Source organism: Plecotus auritus, assembly GCF_963455305.1.
Source record: "Plecotus auritus genome assembly, chromosome: 8".
In the NCBI taxonomy this organism is placed as follows: Eukaryota; Metazoa; Chordata; class Mammalia; order Chiroptera; family Vespertilionidae; genus Plecotus; species Plecotus auritus.
Window position 1 is genome coordinate 26,964,088 of NC_137782.1, and position 22,663 is coordinate 26,986,750.

The following is a 22,663-nucleotide window of genomic DNA, read 5'->3' on the forward strand; positions in this document are numbered from 1 at the left end:
GTATTCAGAGTGTAGGACAAATGGAAGCCGATTACTGTAATATCCTTGCCCCCTGGAAAGACAGAAGAGTAGAGTCTCCTGAAATGGGACATAAGAGTCCCTGGTTCTCATATGACCTTATATGAGCTACTTGTGCTCTCTAGGACTCAGGCTAATAGGAATGCTTGATACCACCTTTTACTGGATATTAGAAAATTGCATGATTAATTTTATCTTTATATAATAACAATGTGAGTTATTAGGCCCATGGTACAGAGGAGGAACTAAAGATTAAAGAACATATGTCCTGCCCTAGCTGGTTTGGCTCAGTGGATAGAGCATTGGTCTATGGACTGTAGGGGCCCGGGTTTGATTCTGGTCAAGGGCATATGCCTGGGTTGTGGGCTCGATCCCCAGTAGGGGGCATGCAGGAGGCAGCTGATCAATAATTCTCTCTTATCGTTGATGTCTCTACCTCTCTCTCTCCCTTCCTCTCTGAAACACATGCGCACGCGCACACATACATGCACATATGCTCAAGGCCACCTAGGAGCAGAACCAAACTTTAGACCCAGACCTATGCAGATGCCACACTCCTACACTGCCTCTTGCTGCTAGTTCCTCATCTCAAAATCAAAGTGTCTTAGTTGGAGTCTCCCAGAAACAGAAACTGAGACAGGATTTGAGTGCAATTTATTTGGGAGGTGACCCCAGGAAGCACTGAAAAGGCAGTGTGGAAGTGAAACAGGGAGGAGAAGGAAGCCATTACAGGGTGGGTTAATGAGCAGGTTACACTGTGGGCAACCGCCGCTTAACTTGACTCGGGAGACAGTATAGAACACACACCTCTGAGTTAGTTCATCTCAGGGATGAGGGAACTGGGGTTTTCAACAACTCCTCGTCTATCATTGGTAGAAGGCTGCTCCTGTGGGCATTAACTCTGCACTTTTGTTCTGCCTCCCTCAAGAGCTAAACATGCTCTTGTGGCCATAAAAGTGCCCCCCAAGGTCACAGGTACTTGAAGTAGGGTCAGGCATGAGAGTGGGGTCCCAACAAGGTGCTACACAAGAGATTGGACTAAGTGTTCCTTCTACTCCAAGAAACTAATGGCTAGAGGCACTTAGTATTAGGTCTTTTTACATCATAAAATACAAAACAATAATTATTAACTATTTGCCAGAAAATGTGGATGGGAGAACCTAGAGGTACAATTAAACATCTGAGCTGATTTTTTTTTTAATATATTTTATTGATTTTTTACAGAGAGGAAGGAAGAGGGATAGAGAGTTAGAAACATCGATGAGAGAGAAACATCGACCAGCTGCCTTCTGCACGCCCCCTACTGGGGATGTGCCCGCAACCCAGGTACATGCCCTTGACTGGAATCGAACCTGGGACCCTTCAGTCCGCAGGCCGACACTCTATCCACTGAGCCAAACCGGTTTTGGCTCTGAGCTGATTTTTTTTTTTTTTTTTATATTTTATTGATTTTTTACAGAGAGGAAGAGAGAGGGATAGAAAGTTAGAAACATCGATGAGAGAGAGACATCGATCAGCTGCCTTCTGCACGCCCCCTACTGGGGATGTGCCCGCAACCCAGGTACATGCCCTTGACTGGAATCGAACCTGGGACCCTTTAGTCCGCAGGCCGACGCTCTATCCACTGAGCCAAACCAGTTAGGGCTGAGCTGATTTTTTAAAATATATTTTTTTATTGATTTTTTTACTGAGAGGAAGGGAGAGGGATAGAGAGTTAGAAATATCGATGAGAGAGAAACATTGATCAGCTGTCTCCTGCACACCTCCTACTGGGGATGTGCCCACAACCAAGGTACCTGCCCCTGATCGGAATCGAACCTGGGACCTTTCAGTCCGCAGGCTGATGCTCTATCCACTGAGCCAAACCGGTTAGGGCCTGAGCTGATTTTCAACATGGATGACAAAGTAAAGGGTTAATATCATCTATATATAAAAGCCTAAGTGACTGCTATGATGGAATGACCGGAACGACTGGTCGACCAGTTGCTAAGATGCGCACTGACCACCAGGGGCAGACACTTAACGCAGGAGCTTCCCCCTGGTGGTCAGTGCACTCCCACAGGGGGAGCGTCGCTCAGCCAGAAGCCGGGCTCACAGTCAATTTCACGAATAGCTGGTGAAGGCAGTTGCAGTGGCTGGAGCCTCTCCCGACTCCGTGGCAGCACTACTGAGCCGTGGCAGCAGGTGCAGTGGGCTGGGATAAACGTGAGTGGCGTGGCACCTGGCCCCGGTTCTGGCTCCTCCTGGCCACCTGCCACTTGGTGCACTGCTACATCCCTTGGGGGATGTCCAACTGCCAGTTTAGGCCCGATCCCCGCAGGCCAGGCTGGGATCCCTCTCACAATCGGACATCCCTCTCACAATCCAGGAACTCTCAGGGGCCTAAACCAGCAGTTGGACATCCCCAAGGGTCCTGGATTGCAAGAGGGATGTCGGACTGCTGGTTTAGGCCTGATCCGCTGGGCTGAGGACCCCTCCCCTGCTAGTGCATGAATGTCATGCACCAGGCCTCTAGATATTATATAAAGAGCTCTTCATTAGGGCTAGAACTTTGTCTAGTCAATGGTAAAATGCCAACATGTGTCACATAGTAAGTGCTCAATGAATGCTTGTTGAATAAATAAAATTGATAAGAAAAAGACAGTTCAGTAGAAAAATGGGCAAAGTTTCTTAATGGAAGAGGAAATCCTAATGGTTGATAAACATTTGATAGGACATTCAATTTTATGAATAATTGGGAAAATGTAAATTAAAGCAACAATAAGCTGTCTCGTCATCAATTGTCAAATATTAAAATGAATGATAGCATCTAGAGAAGGAGAGAATGCAAAGTAAAGTCCTTTTATATATGAGTATTTTCCAAGTTTTTTGGTGTTTTTTGTAAAGTATTTTGAAAATACCTGCTAGTATATGCAATATATATATTCACAACTTCCACTTTTAGAAATCTACAGAAATAAAGGCACAAATGTCTAAGGATATGTGTTGTTACAGCATGTTTCATAGTGGTTAAAACTTGGATGTAAGCTGAGTATAGAGCAACAGAAGAATGGTTGAACCAATTGTAACAAGTTTGCATGGTGGAATATTAAACAGTTATTAAAAAAGGATGTCAGCCCTGCCTGGTATTGCTCAGGGGTTATAGCATCAGCCTGAGCACCGAAGGGTCACAGGTTCAATTCCTGGTCAAAGACAGGTACCTGGATTGCAGGTTCAATTCCCAGCCCTGTGAGGGGGGGGGCACATGTGGGGGATGCAGCTGGTCCATATCTCTCACATCGATATTTCTCTCTCTCTTTCTTATCTCCCCCTCTATTGCTCCCTCCCTTCCACTCTTTCCAAAAAAAAAAAAAAAAAAAATCAATGGGAAAAATATCCTTGGGTGAAGATTAACAACAACAACAACAACAACAAAAGAATGTGCCAGGTCTGTGTGGACTAACCTGGAATGATTTCCATAATATATTGTTAAATGAGAAAGTGACTACAAAAAAAAATGATAGATTCCTTTTCTTATGAAATGAATAATTAAGTAGGTATAAGGATACTTGCCAGGCTGTTATGGGGAGGGAGGTATAGAGATAAAGAAAAATATAAATATTTACAAAAATGTAAATAATTTATATATATATAAAGAGGTAATATGCAAATTAGCCAGGTCGCCTTAAGGCATCACAACCGGCTCAGGAGGAGCTGTGCGCACAGATGGGTGGGAGGGTGCTGCATGCTGCCCGCAGCCCCAGCGGACACACACCAGGGGTGGGGACACACACCAGGGGTGGGGCGTGCTCTGAGTGGCCATGGTGCGCCTCAGAGCACGCCCCCGGTGGGTGGCGGTGGTGGCCGGAGTGAAGCAGCCTGGGTCCCAGATGCCTGGCGGCGGCTGGAGCAAAACAGCCCAGGTCCTGGTGGGTGGCAGAGGTGGCTGGAGTGAAGCAGCCCGGGTCCTGGGTGCTGGAGGGAAGCCGGTGCCAGCAGCCAGGGGAAGGAAGGCCTATTCTTTTTTTTTTTTTTTTTTTAATTTATTTTATTGATTTTTTACAGAGAGGAAGGGAGAGGGATAGAGAGTTAGAAACATCGATGAGAGAGAAACATCGATCAGCTGCCTCCTGCACACCCCCTACTGGGGATGTGCCTGCAACCAAGGTACATGCCCTTGACCGGAATCGAACCCGGGACCCTTCAGTCCGCAGGCCGACGCTCTATCCACTGAGCCAAACCGGTTTCAGCAGGAAGGCCTATTCTTGCATGAATTTTCGTGCATCGGGCCTCTAGTTCTATATAATAAAATCCTAATATGCAAATTGACTGAACAGCAGAATGACTGGTCGTAGAATGACTGGTCGCTATGATGCACACTGACCACCAGGGCGCAGATGCTTAATGTAGGAGCTGCCCCCAGCCCGTAGACCCTGACCAGTGGCAGTGGCGGGGGGCAGGGCTGGCAAGCAGGCGGTGCCAGGACAGCCAAGGCGGGTGCAAGCAGGGGCCCTGGTCACCCCACAGATCATCCCTGATTACCAGCCAGGCCTAGGGATCCTGTCTGTGCATGAATTTCATGCACCAGGCCTCTAGTATGGTATAATGTTATAGGAGAATGTAAAACAGAAAATATATCTATGGTATCTTGGGAAGAAAAATCTGAAGGTACATATGAACAAGGACAAAAAGGTGACATGTACAAATAAAAACATTGATTAAATTTAGGAATGGGACCATGGATAATTTTTTGGTGTGTAATAAAGCATCTGTTTCATACATATATCTTGAGCAGGAAAGGTTTGATTACGCACTGTGCTTTGTACGAAAAGATGCAGAATTTTATCTCTTGATCTCAGTTCCCAAACTTTATATATTTTTTCCATTAATTCACTGAGAAAAAGTTACCTTCTCATATTCTTATGTCTTTCCTCAGGGTTTGGAATTTTAAAAGAAATTATACTTGACTTTTGAGGATATTTCCCTCATATTATTGGGCTGGGAGAATATCTGCTTCCTTTAGTTTTAGACTTTGGTGTATGCCCAAACTTAGGTAGAGGATGAGGGATGAGGTAAGGAGAAAAATACCATCCTGCATAGAGAATTGCCACTTGTGGCAAGTGTTCTGAGGGACATAGCAGGGCAAATGGATTGTTTTGGCTGCTTGGCCTTTGCACATCCTTCTTACTGGACAGGAGTAGCGGGGGTGGATAGGACCCACCAAGGAGGCCAAAAGGGTGCAGATAGTTCTTCCTACCTCCTGGCTGCCAGAATATGGGGTGTGGCCCCTCTGATGTTCCTTCCCAAGACTCTGAACCTTGCGGGAATGATGCTCAAGTTTCTGTGTAAGAAATTAGCCTAAAAATTAGTACTTGAAATGACAAGCATTTATCTCCCAGTTTCTGTGGGTCAGGAATCCAGGAGCAGCTTAGCTGAGTGGCTTTGATTAGGGGTCTTTCACCAGACTGTGGTCAAGTTGTCAGGTGGGGCTGCAGTCATCTGAGGCTTCACTGGGTCTGAAGGATCCACTTCTAATGGCCAGAGGCCTTGGTTTCTCACCATGTGGGCTTCTCTAAAGACTGATTAGGATCCTCATAACAAGGCAGCTGGCTTCTCCAGAGAGCCTGATGAGGAGCAGGGTGGTGGGGGGAGAGGGGGAGAGAGGGAGAGAGAGAGAAGGAGGGAGGAAGAAGAGGGAGGGTGGGAGGGAGGAAGGAGAGGGAGACAGAGAACATGCGACAAAGCACATAAGAATGAAGCCAGAGTAGTTTACAACCTAATCTTGGAGGTGACATACTATTACTGCTCTGGGTTTCCATTGGTCACATACTAGTAGACCAACCCTGATATAATGGCAGAGGGGACTACACAAAGCTGTGAAGACCAGGAGGTGGGCTCACTGGGGGACCCTCTTGGAGGTTGGCTAGCATAGAGTTGGTTTGTAAGACTTGTTCTGTAGCAGGGCCTTGTCTGTGTTCCACATCCTGTGGTTCCTGCCTGAACTTGATTCTTTAGCCTTCCTTTCAATTCTATAAGCCACCTGATCCTTTTCAGTAATGTTCTCTTCTACATATTTAAATTCACCAGCTCTGTTTTGTTTGCAATGACAACCCTGACCAGAACAGAAGCTATGAGAGAAGACAGCAGTGGGGAAGGTGGGTTGGTAGTGGAGGAACTTCACCTTAGATAAGGTGATCCAGGAGGGCCAGGAGGTACCATTTGCCAGGAGACCTGAATGGTGAGGCAGAGTCAGAGGATGAAGAGTGAGAGGAGGGGTATTTCAGGTAGAGGGAGCAGCACAAACAAAGGCTTTGAGGTGTGAACTGAGATGTCTGAATGGGTAAGGTGTAGCAAGCAAGCGGGCAAGTGAAGGGAGAGGTCAGTAGAAACCAGACATCACCCAGGATCTTGAGGCCATGGTGAAGATTTGGATTACCTTCTCCCAACCAAAGCCATTTCTTATTCCAGACATCAGAGCCCATGAAGGCTGAGGACCAGACCCAGGGTTTCCTTCTCTAGGAATCAGGATCAATCAAATCATGATTAGACCATCATCAAGATAAAGATCTATACTTTGTTAACTCACCCACCTGTTGTTTTTCCCACCCATCTGTTTTGTTGGCTCTTGGGTTTCCCTAATTTCTGGTTGGGTTATTTCCTGAGTTTTTCAGTTCCGTCTGATAAATCCCAACCCTACTCTGCTGAGCTGAAGGAAAATATTTTTGTCCACAGTTGGACCTGGGAATCCCAGTTAGAGAGGGTAGTCATCTGGGGAAGATTGGCAGCTACCCAGGACAGCATGGAATGAGCAGGTGGATCTCTTCAGTTTCATATAGTCCCACCTTCACTCAACAAACACTTGTTCAGCATCCAGCATGTTCATGGGCTCTTTGTGGGCATCGGGCTATAAAGATCTTCCTTTTTAGGAATCAAGTTAGGTAGGAGCGATGGCCCAGTCCAAATGTTATTGAATGGGAGCTCCTGTTACTTAGGAGTTGGCACTATAGCCCATGGCCAAGCCAACATGTCCTATGTACTCTGCATTCCAAATGGGAGCCAGATACTTTCCCTCTAATGTTGGCTAAAGGGGGCAGAGTTGACCCTCTATCTTAGTCAAAACATCACTTCCTTTTTCCTTGTCCATTTAATAATCCTGATGAGGGAGGAGTTCTCTGGTTTTATTGAGGAATATATTGTATATTATGGTGGAAGACAATCTTTCCCACTTTAATTGGGAGTCTTTCATGGAGATTGAGGGGTGACTGCAAGAAAGGATGCTAGGATGCTGTTCCCCAGTGGGATCTACTTGGTAGTTGACTTGCTGATGTCCCCTGTGCCTATCTGATCAGGGGAGAAGAGAGGTGGAGAGAGGGGTCACTATGGAGCAGCTGGCCAGGATGCGTGAGCTTCTCTGGGTCAAGTGGAACCTGCAGTAGTTAGCTGGGATTTCTGATATCCCACCAAGCAGTCTGACTGCTGTGCACAAGGGTCTCCCCAATGGCAGGAGCCTAGTAGTGAGGCAAGGCAGGAGAGCTCAAACCTGAGCTGGATGTCCTCTGTCAGAGAACTGGGCAGTGGGGAAGCCTCCAAGAAACTTAACGTGCCCCAGGAGAAACCATATTTGGACACTTGCCACTCTGGGTTGGCTAGGGAAGCAGTGTTGACAAGAGGGAGAGGGTTATTGCAGAGGGCTATTCCCACTCCCTCCTCTCAATGTCAATAAGGGGAGGGCGCTGGGGCATGTCTCCCAACCAGGCCATGATCCCTCGCCCCCAAAAAATCTTTATCCAAGCAGGCAGGGACCTGGCTCAAGTCAACCCTTGGATAAGTAAGGGAGAAGATAAAATGAGATTTAAATTGAGTTTGAGAATAAAGCTTTCAAGGATGAAGATTTAACAACAGAAAGTGATCCAAAAATAATGCAATCTGCTGGAGATGTCATTAAGGGATGGAAAAGGGAGATTCAACACAACAGGGCTAAGGCTGAGATTAGGGGGAAAAGCTTCATTATTATGCCCCACCAAGTTCAGTCGCCTCGGTACACTGGTTTCACGAGTAAACAGAATAGTTGAAATATAGTGTCTTGCATAGGTAAGCAGCCGCAGAAAACTGAAAGGGCCCAGGGAGGCTGGCTGGTGGAGAGGACTTTCCAAAGAAGGGGCACCTGAGCTAAGCCTTGAAGCCTTGAAGGACGAGAAGGAGTTGGTCCAGTAAAAGGAGAGTGGAGAAGAGCTTTACAGGCAGAGGTGACACCACAGTCTGGAGCAGCAAGTTGAAGGCAGGAAGGACAATTAGACATGCAGGCCAGGAAGACCATGGCCTCGGGCCCTGTGAGCTTAAGAAGCGAGGGCTCTGGGGGAGTTGTTTCAAATCTGGGAGCAACACAATGGGGTTTGCATAGTGGAACCATCTGGTCGCCAGATTGTGGCAGTGCTACGGACTTAACCCTCAGGCACACTTCTTACCCGTTCACTGGCCCTATGACCCCCAACTTCCCTATGAAGGCCATTTTCTCTGTGATTCCAAAATCCTGGGTCCCCACTCTTTTACTGCCCTTTGCCCTACTCCCATCACTGAACCCTTCATAGTTCTCTTTGATAGACTCTGAAATATTGCCATCCTCCCCATAAATCATCTTCTTTCTTTCCTTCTCCGACACACTCTTCCCAGCCCAAGTAGATTCTATGCCTTCTTTGGGTTTGTGCCTGCCAGCACATGTTTCCTCGGGATATACATGTACTAAAATATCTTCCCTTTATTCTATCTGGTCTTCGCCCCATGGGGCAACTGAAGATTACTATTTATTCTTTCATACATTAATTTAAGCTGCTTTAATTGCTGCTCTGATATGTTTTATATAATATAATTAATGTTTTAATTCTGTGTGCTTGCTTTCCAAGGCAGTTTTGTGAAGGGCCCAATTTTGAAATCAAGCAAATAAAGAATAAATAATAGCTGAAGTTATTATAGTGATGCCTCCGCACCCGAAGGGAATTAAAAGTGTGCTTGTTTTTTTGAAGTGGCTTAAAAAGGGAAAATATATTTTAATGTTCTCTTCATTCTGGGCCAGCTTGGGTGGCTTCATGAAATCCCCTGGACGCTGATTTCAAGTGTTCCTTCACTGTTGGCATCTGACCACCAGCTTGAGGTCTGTGCTACCACCATCAGCTCTGCAGCTCCTGCCTCCACTTCCTTCCTGACGGAGGCTGTGATTAGCATAAGTTACTGAGCCCACTCACTCACGCATTCATTCAGTGATTGTGTATTGGTATTCTATTATGTGCCCAGGACAGGGATAGATTTAGTCCTGTCTTCAAGGAATTCACAGTCACATGTGGGCAGGCAGGTGGAATTACAGCCCAGCACAATAACGCTGTGGGAACACGGGGGAAGGAGGAAGATGGGGCAGAGTATCTACCTGTGTCTCAGGTTGTTAAGAGGAGACTTTAGAGGAGGCAATATTTAAATTGGCTTCAGGAAGGAGAAGGGAAAGAAGAAAACAGCAAGACACAGTAAGAAAAGACAATTGTGTGTTTGGAAAACTGGGAGGTGAGTATGGCTGATGCCAGGATGCATGGGAGGACATGACAGGGAGTGAGTAGGGAGTGGGGACAGAGGTTGGGGCTGAGTGGAGAAGGGCTCTCGCTCTGCAAGAAGGAGTTTTGACTATCCTGAGGGTATAGGGGAACCCAAAGATGTTTTTGTTTTTGTTTTAAACAAATATATTTTTATTGATCTTAGAGAGAGAAGGGAGAGACAGAAACATCTATAGGCTGCCTCCTGAAGCTGGGGATCCAGCCCATAACCTGGGCATGTGTCCTGACTGGAATTGAACCAGGGACCTCTTGGTGCACAGGTGGACGCTCAACCACTGAGCCACACCAGCTGGGCAAGCCCAAAGAGGTTTTTAAGCAGTGGAGTGTCCTGATCAGATTAGATCTGGGGTTTATAAAGGGAACTGCAGTATAAATGAGAGGGAGGTGGAGTGGGGGTGGGGGGAGGGGTAAGAGGGAGAGAGAAAAGATGTTAGAGTTGCCTAGCACATAGTAGGAGCTCAATAATATTTATTGACTGAGTGAGGCTGTTGGGACAGTCCAGGTGAAAGATGACGAGCCTCTGAATTAGGGTAGTGACAGAGGTGATGGAAAAGAGGATGGCTTCCAGAGGTAAAATTCACAGGGCGCTTTGCATCAGAAGCCAGGAGAATGGGGTTAGCAGCCCTCTCCTCTCCCATCCCCCCAGCTCTGCACACCCTGGTCTTTTGGCCTGGTCCAGAAATTCAGGGCTTGGAGAATTATAACCTCAACCATTGTCTAGTTCTAGTTCTTCAGGTTTCATTGGGGAAAAGTTGCGCTCAAGGGCACCACCCATCAGAGGCAGAGCCTAGAGTAGAACCCAGGAAACCAGGTGTCTGTTGTGTGCTGCAGAGCAGAGACGTTCACACTGATTCAAGAAAGGCTTGGAGGGCCAGACTGGAGAAATGTGAGCACAAAGGTGTGTGCGTGTTTCTGCAGAACAAAAGGGTCGGGGTCTCCTAAGATTCTCAAGGGGTCCTAGTGCTTAGAGACAGATGGAAACTGGGATGGAATAGAATCTGGTGGTGGTAGGGCGCATGGTTGCATGGATGGATGGATGGATGGATGGATGGATGGATGGATGGATGGATGGGAGGCAGGGACGCTGGGCACATACGAGGGAATTTCCTTTGAAAGAGAGCGAAACTCTAAGTGGGAAACTCTTTTCCTTGAAACGCCTCCCCAATCCTCCTCCCCACACCCCAGCTGTGGCCTTCCCGTTTTTTTTTGGGGGGGGGGGAGGGGAATGGGGAGGGGGAACTTCCTTAGGCCTCTCCGCCTGCGGTGGGGACGCTTTCGGTTCTGCTGGGATTCCCGGAGGCGGCGGGGTGAGAACCGTGGGGTCCCTGTGGTGTCTTCCCAGCACCTGTGGGGATCTCTCTCCCCTCCTTCGCCCCCCCTAGGAAAGTCTGCTGGCTCCTTCCTCTCTTCAGCGTGGCCTTCGTAGTCCCAGGGGCTCAGGAGGAAGGGCTCTCCCTGGGACCCTCCATTCCCCTTTCCCAGCGCGTCCTTAAACTCCCGGGGGAAATTGAATCCGGGAATATCCCAGGGAAATCCCAGACTTGAGAGTCGCCGGGAACCCCGCCCTCCCCAGCGAGGCCGGCCGCGATTGGCCCTCGGAGACCACGCCCCCTCCGTGGGCGAGGCCACCGCTGGGGCTCGGGAGCTACTAGAGATCGGGTCCCGCACACGCCCGCGCCTCCAGTTTCTGAGCTCGCCATGGTTCGTGTGCCTCTGCGGTATCTCCTCGTGGGCTGCTGGTTAACCGCCGTGAGTTGAATTTCTGCTCCGACCCTACGGGGGAGTTTGCGATTTGCGAGGGGAATGGGAAGAGAAGCAATACTTTGGGGAAGGGATCTTCCTACCTGATTTTGTGGAGGACAGAAGGGTGGGCGGAAGCTGGGCAAGGTACCCTGGGGTCCTGGCTGAATTAGGCGGGCTGCCTCTCTCTCCTCCTAGGTTGGGGTTCCAGGTAGCCCACAGAGGGTGCGACGTGGGCGCACTGCAGGAAACGTGCCTGGACAGCGTGGATGGGGTTGCGGGTTGGGGAGCCTCAAGCCTTCATCAGGAAAGGCGGGCGTCTGGTCTGCCTCCAAGGCCGGCCAGAAGTGGGAAGGAAGGCGGGCCGAGGGAAGGGGAGGGCCCTGCTGGTTTCCTGTCCCTTGGCGTGTGGACAGATGCCAGCTCTTAGAGTGGTTATCATCTCCTTGCCAAATGGGCTGTCTTCTTCCAGGGCATCTTGTGGGCACAAGGCGTGATCCAACCTAGGAGGAATGCTCAAGGCCATGTCTCTGCATCCTGAATTCAAGATGACATAGGGGGCCTGTGCGGGAGATGAATAGTTCAGGGGACCCAAGAAACGGTTTCTCCGGGCACCAGAGGGCTCAGATATGCCCAGTCAAGCATATCTCCGGGATTTTCAGAAGCCCACATTTGTCTCACTTTTTGTTTAAGTGTATTTTTGTAGTTCCTCATTCTGGTGGCTGGGAATCCCCCAAGTACCTTATCCTCTCATCCCAACCCCTCTGGTCTCCCCCTATTCTCAGGGGCTATAGTTTCTGGAGTGAAGTCTGAGCAAGAATGAGCCATGGAGTGGCTGGTAAGGGAAGAGAGACCACAGGGAAGCTACTTTGGTCCCAGAACTCTCATTTTCACTCTAAGCAAGGGCTCTCAGGGAGAAAGGAGCACCATGGGGGGGGGGGGGGGCGGCGGCGGGGCGGGGAAAGAGCTGGAAAGAAGAGAGGCCGTGTAGGAGGGAGAGGGGGAAGAGCCAGGGGAGGGAGTGAAGCGGTTTGGGCTTCTCAGGTGCATACTCCCAATTTTGGCTCCAGGTGAAGACTGGGCTGTGACAACTCCAGTGGCAGCGGCTACTTCGAGAGCTTTCTGTGTCAGGCTCTGAGGAAAATGCTTTCCATGTGCGCTCTGTCTGGTTTCTTTTAACTCCCCATTATACAGATGAGGACACAGGCTCAGAGAGAAGGAATGTCTTGCCAAACTTCTCAGAGCTAGGATATAAACCTGGATATAAATCTACATCTGCCTAGGCCTGAGCCTGTCTCTCAGATGGTGAGAGTCTCCCAGCCTTGGTCCCGAACGCCTTTGTATCAGAAGGACTGGAGCTATGGAGCGGGAGCTGGGGATTGACCAACTTCCAGAGGAGGAACCCTATTTCTCATGTGTCTGAACATGGCATGAAGGACTCTCATGGCTCTGGGATGTGGGGGGAAGGTCCTTGGTGTTGCAGGGAGAACCGTCACAGGCTCTCCCTGCTCCCAGGTGAATGTTGTGTTGTGATGATGGGGGCAGCAGCCTTTCGGTCTCCGTCCCCACTTGGGGTAAGACACATTTCCATAAGCAATGGCTGACCGAGATCCACCCATTAGGCGGGATCCTGAACAGCCATCCAGTTAGCCAGGACACTGGACAGTCAAGCAGATACTCACAAATGTATGATAATTAAAACTGCTATTTAATGAGCACCTACTATGTTCTAGACCCGGTGCCAGGCCACACACAAATGTTCGTTCTCATCTTTACAACCTAAACTGTGGGGCAAGTGTTATTACCCCCATTTCAGAGAGGAAGAGACGCAAATAGCTAGTAAGTGTTGCAAAGACAAAAAGCCTTAAGCTGTTTGGCCCTCGAATCTGTGCTCTTTTCACGGGCTGTTCCCAAAGCGTGGGATGATTGCAGGGAGCACACACACACAGAACTAAACAACAGAGATGTGCTTTACAGTTCTGTGTTAAATCCTTTGATTTTTTTCCTTGAAGGAGGAAGTCTCTGGAACTAGAATATAGTTAGTTAATACTTCTCAAGTGCTTGCTAATCCTCCTTTTAAAACAAAAATCAAGAGCAGGCCTGGGGTGGAGGCCATTGGCAAGCAAAGCAACCAGCTGGCGTTTCATAACGTTGTTTTGTTGCTGTTGAATTTTATTTTTAGGGTTACCTTTTATTTATGAGACGTGAGACTGGTTCTCTCTCATGGCAATGATAGAAGGTTTACATGGAAAAGAAATGTATTTGATTTAGTGAGAAGTAATCAATAGCATGGGTCGTACCTGGAAGTAGTAAAAGTGCGGGTGAGAGCCAAGCTGATGGAGAGAGGGAGAGTACTGAGACCTGACTTCTCACTCAGATTTCATCACTGCGAAACCCTGTGATTTCAGAGAGAAAGGAAGAGAGGAGAGAGAGACAGAAACAGCAATAATGAGAATCATCCATCGGCTGCCTCCTGCATGCCCCCTATCAGGGATCAAGCCTGAATCCTGGCCATGTTCCCTGAACAGTAATCGAACCCGTGACCCCCTGGTTCATAGGTCAATGCTCAATCACTGAGCCACACCAGCCGGGCTAGTCTGTCCATTTGTAAAGTGAGAGTGTTGGATTTTATCTTCCCAGCTTCACAGTTTTCTGGCATTTCATGAGGGAGGGCTTAGAGGGGAAAAATACGATGAGGCTTGGAGAGGGAAAGGGGTGGGGAGCAGAAGAATAATAGAAGGAAGCAGGCCAGGTGCTAAATATAGCCCCAACCAAGGACTGGGACCAGCTGAAGCAGCCAGTCTCTGGGCTCCAGGGGAGGTCCTGGGGTCCTCACGTGCTTTTGAATCTTTGTGAAGAGGAAAGTGTCAGGAGTCCAGACAAAAGGAAGATCTGTTTAGTTCAGAGACTATTGTGAGGTTCAAGCACAATGGCTTTGTAAAAGACCAGAACGATTCCCTGGGTGCTTTTACAATCGTATCAGTTGGCAGTTTAGTTAAAAATAAGCATGCCGACTAGTAGGCAGGCCCCACTGTTCTGCTTTGGATTTCCACTTCAGCTCTAACCCCTCTCCCGGCTGATTGTCACCTTCCTGCCAAGGAGGCTACAGCAGAGAGTTCCAGATCCCTTCAAATTGCCCACTTCTGTTTTTAGGTCCACCCAGAGCCACCTACTGCATGCAGTGAAAACCAATACCCCGTAAAAAGTCAGTGCTGTAATTTGTGCCGGCCAGGTGAGACGCCTACCTCCAGCCTCTTAGTGGGACCCCTCGTGGTTTGCTGGCAGATGCAGCTTCCATATGCCATCTGTAAACTTGAGTCTTAAATGGCCCCTGGGATTTCCCATCCCTGCCCTGCTTGTCAGAATGTTCTGGGTTCCCTCTGTGCCTACTCAGGACTCAGGTTCCTGTATCTTCCTTGGCCCCCCACCCCCCTAACCCCTGACCTGACTCTGAAGGCTGGAAGGGTCTGAGGCAGTCACCTTTGAATCCTCTGCCCTAAAGCCCAGCCTGATCAGTTTTTGGTGAATGTCTGACTCCCAGGTTGGTCAGAGCTGCCTCATTTCCTGATGCTTTTTCCAGGACAGAAACTGGTGAGTGACTGCACGGAGGTGACCGACACGGAATGCGTCCCTTGCAGTGAAGGCGAATTCCTGGGGACCTGGAGCAGTGAGAGGCGCTGCCATCCGCACAGATACTGCGACCCCAGTGTGTGGGCTGCGGGGGACCGGTGCTTGGGAGTGGGGCTGATATTCCAGCTCATTCTTTTTATTTAATTAATATATTTTTTATTGATTTCAGTGAGGAAGGGTGAGGGAGAGCGAGATAGAAAATCAGTGATGAGAGAGAATCATTGATTGGCTGCCTCCAGCACTCACCCTACTGGGGATCGAGCCTGCAACCCAGGCATGTGCCCTTGACCGGAATTGAACCTGGGACCCTTCAGCCCGCAGGCCAACGCTCTATCCACTGAGCCAAACCAGCTAGGACTTCCAGCTCATTCTTGACAATGCAGCCATTCCTTTTTTTTTAATAGACAGCCAGGGTCTGTTGGATTGATTGGAGTCTAGGCTGTACTGGTTATTAAATAATTTGATTGCTATCCCTACTTGGAAGAGGGTCTAAGAAAAAAAGAAAAGAGCAGGAAGTATGAGGAGTGGGGCTCAGAGTCCCCAGCAAGGGTCCCCATCCTTTCCACCCATCTCTGTGCAGACCTAGGACTCCGGGTCCAGAGTAAAGGCACTTTGGAAACAGACACGACTTGCACATGTGACGAAGGCCGACACTGTGTCAGTGAGGCCTGTGAAATCTGCAACCCACACAGCTCTTGCCCCCCTGGCTTTGGGGTCAAGGAGATCGGTAAGTGGCCTGTCTGAGAATCAGCTCTAGAGGCAGGAGGATAGATTTGAGGGCCAAAGACAAGGGGCTGGGCAATGGGCACTCAGCCCAGAGGTGGAGGGAATGGAGACTACAACCTACATCAGGGTGTCTCCTAGAGTGAGCAGGAAACGAACCCTTCTCATTTTGGCTCCTGCCAGGGTATCTGCCTTGGGAGGGCAGTGGGAGAAGCCTTCCTAGGGGCTGCAGCGGCGGTGGAGGCTCTACGCTGGGGAAGAGGGCTTAAAGCAGGAAGACCGGGAGCCAGACAGGTAGTCCATTGTGATGATGAATGCCCCCTTCTCCCTCCCAGCTACAGGGGTTTCTGATACCATCTGCGAACCCTGCCTGGTCGGCTTCTTCTCCAATGTGTCATCTGCTTATGAAAAGTGTCATCCTTGGACGAGGTATAAGAACTCATCCCTGGTGTTTTCTGTCCCAAGAGGGGCATGGGATCTGCTTCCATCCAATCCTGCTACCTACCCTTCAGCCCCGGCTCCCATGTCCACACACACTATGCACTTGTAAAACATCAGAGTGACCTCATGGACAACTGACCAAATGGGCACTTTATAGCATTTTCTTGTCTGTGCTCTGTTGGTGGTAACAGACGCTGTTGATCTCTCCAACTTTGTGAAACTCTCTTTTCTTGGGTACATGGTGACACCTCTCCTACTTTCCTTCTACCCTCCCCTGGTCCTCCTTAACTGGTTTCTTAGGCCTTTGTTCTGCTCTACTTTTTAATCACTTTGCCTGCCTCCCCTGGACCATCCCATCCATATTCATGGCTTCGAGCTACCATCTCTCTCGGGTGGTTCCCGATCAAATCTCTTGTCTAGATTTGTCTCCTGGATCCCTGACTGTCAAATCCAATGGCTGAGGGTACATCTCCATGCAGGTGACCTACAGGCACCAAATGGGCTCATCTTCCTGCTCCCCTCACCCTCGGTGAAAGCCACCACCATGCCTCTGGGCACTTGTCCCATAGTCCCCCCTCACCTCCAAATCAGTCAGCTTCTTGCCTTCCAGATATTTGGGAAGACTCTTCCTTCTCACTATCTCAGTGTTGCCATTTTAGCCTGGGCCTCATCACCGTGGTCTGAATGGTGCCTTAGCCTCCTCATTGACCTCCCCGCCTCTAGTCTCCCTCTTTAATCTGGTTCTTCCTTCACTTGCCAAAGTGAGTTTTCTGCAGTTCATTTTAGATTAATAGCACTCCCTATTTACAATGTTTCACAGCTCTCTGGGCCTTTAGGTCAAAACCCAGACTCTTTTGCATGGCCTCTGACCTTCCAGCTCCATATCTTGTTCTCTTCCCACATCCCGCTACTTGCAATCTCCTCAACACATTGTTCATACTCTTGCATCAAACTCTTCTGCCTGGAATACGCTTTAACACATGCCCCGTTAACTTTTTACATTTAATTTTAAAAAATGGGTAAGATAGGCACCTCAGACAGAAGGCGCAGAAGGGTCTACAGTGATAAGTCTCCCTTTCACCACTGTCCCTCAGCCATCCAGTGCTTCTTGGAGGCAGACACTGTTCCTTGCATGTTCTCCCATAGACAAACACACAAACACATACGTGCTCATGTGCGAACACTTATTGTCCACACACATTGCAGTATCTCATATACACTTGGTCATTTGTTTGCTGTCTGCCTTTCTCTAATAGATTGCAAACTCCTTAAATGTAGAGACTTGGCTCCCCCCGCCCCCTCCCTCTTCCACTGATACATCCCTTGTGCCTAGACCAGTGCCTAGAACATAGTAGGTGCTCAATAAATTTGTACTGGTAAATGTTGATGATGAATGATGGCACATTGGGGCAGTAGAATCAGAGTGCTGGGTTCCAGCCTCACTGCAGCTTAGGAAGGGTGTGGCCCTGTGTCAGTGTGTGACCCTCATCTCTCTGAGCCTCAGTGTCCTCAGCTGGAAGTTGGGAATGACCTTCATCTCATGAGGCTTGAGGAAAAGACCTGTAGAAGTGTTTTGTAAGCTCATAAACACTCTCCTCATGTATATGCTTTCTTTGAAGTTTCTCTCCCTTCCCCCCACTTGAGATGTTTTTTTTCTTTGTGATGTCCCTCTCCGACCATTTCCTCTCCCCGCCCCCCCTCCTCCTCCTCCTCCTCTTCCTTCTCTTCTTCCTCCTGGGAACATGTTGGACCTGCTCTTCTATATCTAGACTCCTTCATTGGCCTCCTGGCTGGCCACTTCTCTGTGATTTCTCCTGTGAGCTCTCTGGCCAGCTGAGTCCTCCCACGACTTAAGTCATCTGATTGGATGCTGATATGACTCACAGCCGAATCCGGTTGAAACCTTCATGGCTGACTAGCAGTGATCTGGTTCTATCAGTGATCTGGTTCTAAAGACCCAACTTTTCCATGGTTCCATAATGCATCTGGCATGTCACCCACCTAATCTCTGTATCATATTGTCCTGCTTAGTGGGAATGTACCGCTGCTCTAAGTTAGGCCGACTCAGACCTAACTTCTCCAGGGGAGTCTTTCTGGACGACCCTTAAACCCAAGGTTCTCAACTAAGCAATTTTGACAATATCTGGAGCCGAGATTGGGAAGGGGGATGCCACTGATATCTAGTGGGTGGAGGCCAGAAATGCCGTTAAACATCCTACAGTGCACAGGACAGACCCCATTACAGAGAGTTATGTGGCCCAAAATGTCAGTGGTGCCGATGAGGTTGAGAAGCCCTGTCTTAAACCAAATGGATCATCTCTCCATTCCTGCCATTGCAGATTTCATCTCCTCTTTTCTGAACAATGCCCAGTTCACTTTAGCCTGTATTACAAGTCTTGACACTCATTAGACTCTCCAATTATTACCCCTTCAAGATGTGTAATAATCTGTCCTCTGCACTCATGCATGCCATAAGAACAGAGTTTGCATCGTAACCAGCACAGGAGAGTGCCTAACATATGTGCTGAGTGAACCTGAACTTGTTGGTTGTTCATGGTCTCTCTCTGCGGTTGGAAATCCTATGGCTGGGAAACTTAATGTCTCATTCTTTCTCTCTTTTTTTAAGGTTTTTTGAATCATTTATTTTAATTTTCTACTTTTAGGGCAAAATCAGTAATGTTTTTAGAATAAGCATATGATACATTATATGACATACATTATTTAGCCTTGCTTTTGAAGTCTGAGTTGATGGACTTGTTTTCAAAAGTTATAATCTACAAATGATTGGCTCTTTACACTTATAATCTATGTTTATAAATGCTTATATAATTATTCTGTATATTTTAAAATATATTCTCTCTTTCTTCCTCTTTCTCTCCCTCCCTCTCCCTTCCCCGCCTCCCTTTCTCTCTCTCTGTATGTGTGTGCACATGTGTGTCCACACAGCTGTGAGATCAAAGGCCTGGTGGAGCTGCGGGCAGGGACTAACATGACGGATACTATCTGTGGTGAGTCCTGGAGAATGGGTCCTGGTGGCAGGCTAGGGAAGTAGGGAAATATAAGCGGAGCTTGAGGCATACAGAAACAATGAGTGGGAGGGGAAGTGAGAGGAGGAAGCAGTTTGGAGTTGGGGTGGGCATGTCAGCTCCCCTCTCGAGCCTCAGTTTCTTCATCTGTAAAGTGGGATGATAACAGCACTTTCCTGAGTGGGTTGGTGGAAGTGCTTCCTCGAAGCTATTCTGCAGCCCCCCACACACTTCAAGGACCAGCATGGTGTGACACGGTTTCCTCTCAGGGCCTCAGCTTTGATTTTAGAACGAGGAGGTTGGCCTACCAGCACAGATCACAGACTCAAATACCTACAGGGACTAGGCAGTCATGTTAATAAGTGAAAAAGGTCAGAGGTGAGAAAAATGCACTCTCTTTGCTTTTTTTTTTTTTTTTTTTTTTAACATTCATCTTCCTTTTGGCAGGGCTGGGTGAGCGAGGCATTTACCTTGGGCACACTATTTAAAGGGGTGCCTGAAAAATGCAGTAATCAAGATAAATAACATTTTTTTGGGTTAATCCTCACTCAAGGGTATTTTTCCATTGATTTTTAGAGAGAGTGGAAGGGAGGGGGAGAGACACACAGATAGAAACATCGATGTGAGAGAGACACATTGATTGGTTGCCTCCCGAACACGCCTAGACTGAGGCCAAGGATAGAGCCTGCAACTGAGGTATGTGCCCTTGACCGAATCAAACCTGGGACTCTTCAGTCTGCAGACCCATGCTCTATCCATTGAGCCCAACCAGCTAGGGCAAGATAAACAATATCTTGTTGTAATATTCAAAAAAGAATAAAAGTCAATACAAAAAAATCCATAATGAACAAACTATAAAATTTTAACTAATGCCATGGTCCAACCTTGCATTTGCATGACCCTGCCTGACTTGCCTGAGCCTAATTTTGGCCCTGGTTTTAAGGAAACTTTATTAAAAACACCAGGCAGCCAACCTGTGGGCCATAATTTGGTGACTTGATTTTTTAAAACATGACATTAAAATATTACTTATCTTGATTACTGAGGTTTTTGTTTTTTTTTGTATCCCTTTAAATTTTGTCCCAAGGTGTGTGCCTTACCCTAGTCGCTGCCCTGCATCCTAGTCTTCTTTTCATTTTCTCACTGGGAATGGAAACTTAGGTACAAGAAACACTTTAATTTCCCCTCCATTCTTCTATAACAAAGGCAACAGTGCGGACATAAATGATGCAGGCCCTCAGCACTGGGCACAGAGTGGGGAGGGAGGGGGAGTGTGGTGAGCGGTGGAGAGCCGCAGCACACAGTTCCGGCCAGTGAGTGCCAGGTGGGGCTGCTGGTCCAATGGGGCTAGATTTCCACACTTCTAAGAGAAACCAGATATCTAGATTTTAAATCTGCAGTCGCCCCCCAATTAAAATGTTTAACATAATTTAAAAATGTGCTGGTCATACTAAAGACATCTGCTGGCCATGTTTCACCAGGGCCACCTGTTTGAAGCCTCCCAGTGGATGAGCTCAGGCACGGGAGGATGTAGAGTCTGGGAAGGTCCAGCAGCTTTGGGCATGGGGGTGGGAGCCGTCGCTGAAGTCTCCATTTCTCCAGATATCAAGCATCGGAAGAGAGCCCTGGTGGTGATCCCCATCATTGCAGCGGTCCTGTTGACTCTCCTGTTGGTGTCTGCTTATTTCAGTGAGTCCCCAGGCAGGGAGGTGATGAGGAAGGCAGGGAGGGAGGAGAAGGTCAAGTAGAACTGGCTGCCTGTTTCCTTATCTGGCCTCACTACTAAGTCCCCACCCCTTTATTTTTTCTCTCTAGGGAAGTTGCTCATCAAGGTAGGTCACCCTGGGACACTGGCTCTGAATTTGGCAAACTGGAAAGAAGATGGACTCACTGTTGCCTTTATGGCAGTAAAACTGATTCGGGGTCTGCCCTGTGGTCAGTGGGGTGTCAGCAGAACTGGCTACTCTGCCTCCTGACCCCCCAGTCCCATTCCTGGGACCCAGAGCTCCTCCCATTCCCTCCCTCAGCGCCAGCCTTTGTTATCCCAGAGCTCACTTCTCCACAGAGCTGCCCTGGCACCATTGTCAAAATCAGTGGTGTCATTTGCTGTTCTCTCCTGGCATCCAATACGTGGGGAACCACTTTGGGGCCTTGGTGCAGGCCATGGGCCAGACCGGAGGAGCACCTCCTTGAAGCCACTGGAAGCTTCTTGACACCCTCAGTGTGGCCAGCAGGGGGCAGGAGGCACCCATGGAATCCACCCTGATTCGGGAAGCAGGGGAGAGGGCTTGGGGAGCATCCCCTTGGAAGGGAGCGCTCTTCAGAGGTGTTGCTGAGGATAACCTCACACCTTGGCTCACCAGGCCTGCTGCCACCGCCCTAAGGACCCACAGGGCAAAGGGCAAGTTCCTGAGGAGATGGAGTACCTTCCTGGCCCTTGCTCCACCGCTCCCGTGCAGGAGACCTTACACTGGTGCCAGCCGGTGGCGCAGGAGGATGGCAAAGAGAGCCGCATCTCAGTGCAGGAGAGACAGTGAGGCTGTGTGTGCCCGGGATCATGGCAGTATATGGACAAATGTGCACGTGGCCACGGAGCCTGGAGCTGCAGCTGCGACATGAGGGCGAGGGGCTGGCGCTGGGCACTGCCCCCCTCTGCCTGCACCCCTGCGGCTCAGAAACAGTTCACTCAGGGGAACCTCCTACTCCAGCCTGGAGCCTGTTCAGTCTCCCAACTTGCTTTTAAAGATGGAGGCAAACTTTTTTGGGGGGTGGGGGGAAGGGGGCATATAGTAACATCATCAAACCCTCCAGCCCAGCCGTTCAGTGCCTACGTGGTTTCTATGAGCCCAGGGGACATCTACATGAATATCATTGCAGGGTTGTTTGTGACAGGGAACAACTGGAAGCAACTTAACTGTCCATCAGCAGGGGACTGGCTAAATAAAATGGTAATATATTTATGTAACAGGATCTCAAAAACACTGTCACGGAAAAAAAGCAGGTTGCAGAATGACGGGCATGGAATTTTTTTTTAAAGCACATACCCCTAAACAATATGATCTATCACCTGTGGGTATGTGTACAGACAATATATGCTGTATGTGCAGGTATAACACGGGTTCTGGAAGGATACAGGAGACGTGCAGCTCGCAGTTGTGGTGTCTGGGTTGGGGAAGAAGGCTCTGGGGGAGGGTTGGTAAAGAAGATTTGACTTTTTCCTAAGGCCTCATCCCTCCCCCCCCCGCGTCCCCCGAAAAGGAGGGTGAATTCACATACTGCTTATGTAATTAAAGTCATCAAACGTGAAAAAAAAATGGGGGTGAACATGCTGGGTGACATGAGCAGCTAAATTTGCTGTCAGTCTCACAGAATTAGGGCATGTTCGGAGGCTGAATAAGAATGTCCCCAGACTGCCACCCTTCCATGTGTGCTCACATTTGGCTCCATGTTTGCAAAGGATTCTCTCTGTTTCATTCATGTTCACAGAACAGTCTTGGGGACAGGCAGAGC

The 22,663-nt window shown here is 48.7% G+C and overlaps 1 protein-coding gene across 2 annotated transcripts; it reads left to right on the top strand.

Annotated features, from left to right (window-relative positions):
• Positions 1-11,232: 11,232 nt before the first annotated feature.
• On the top strand, positions 11,233-22,165 carry CD40 (CD40 molecule). 2 transcript variants are annotated; one of them, XM_080683499.1, is made up of 9 exons: positions 11,257-11,342; positions 14,487-14,565; positions 14,914-15,039; positions 15,544-15,690; positions 16,022-16,115; positions 19,074-19,135; positions 20,756-20,842; positions 20,969-20,985; positions 21,517-21,871. In XM_080683499.1, the coding sequence occupies exons 1-9, from the start codon at positions 11,292-11,294 to the stop codon at positions 21,688-21,690; spliced, it is 837 nt and encodes a 278-aa protein (XP_080539625.1). In that variant the 5' UTR covers positions 11,257-11,291; the 3' UTR covers positions 21,691-21,871. The 2 variants fall into 2 exon arrangements, with proteins under 2 accessions (XP_080539624.1, XP_080539625.1); XM_080683498.1 differs by lacking the exon at positions 20,969-20,985 and having other exon boundaries at positions 11,233-11,342; positions 20,756-20,862; positions 21,517-22,165.
• The last annotated feature ends 498 nt before the right edge of the window (positions 22,166-22,663 follow it).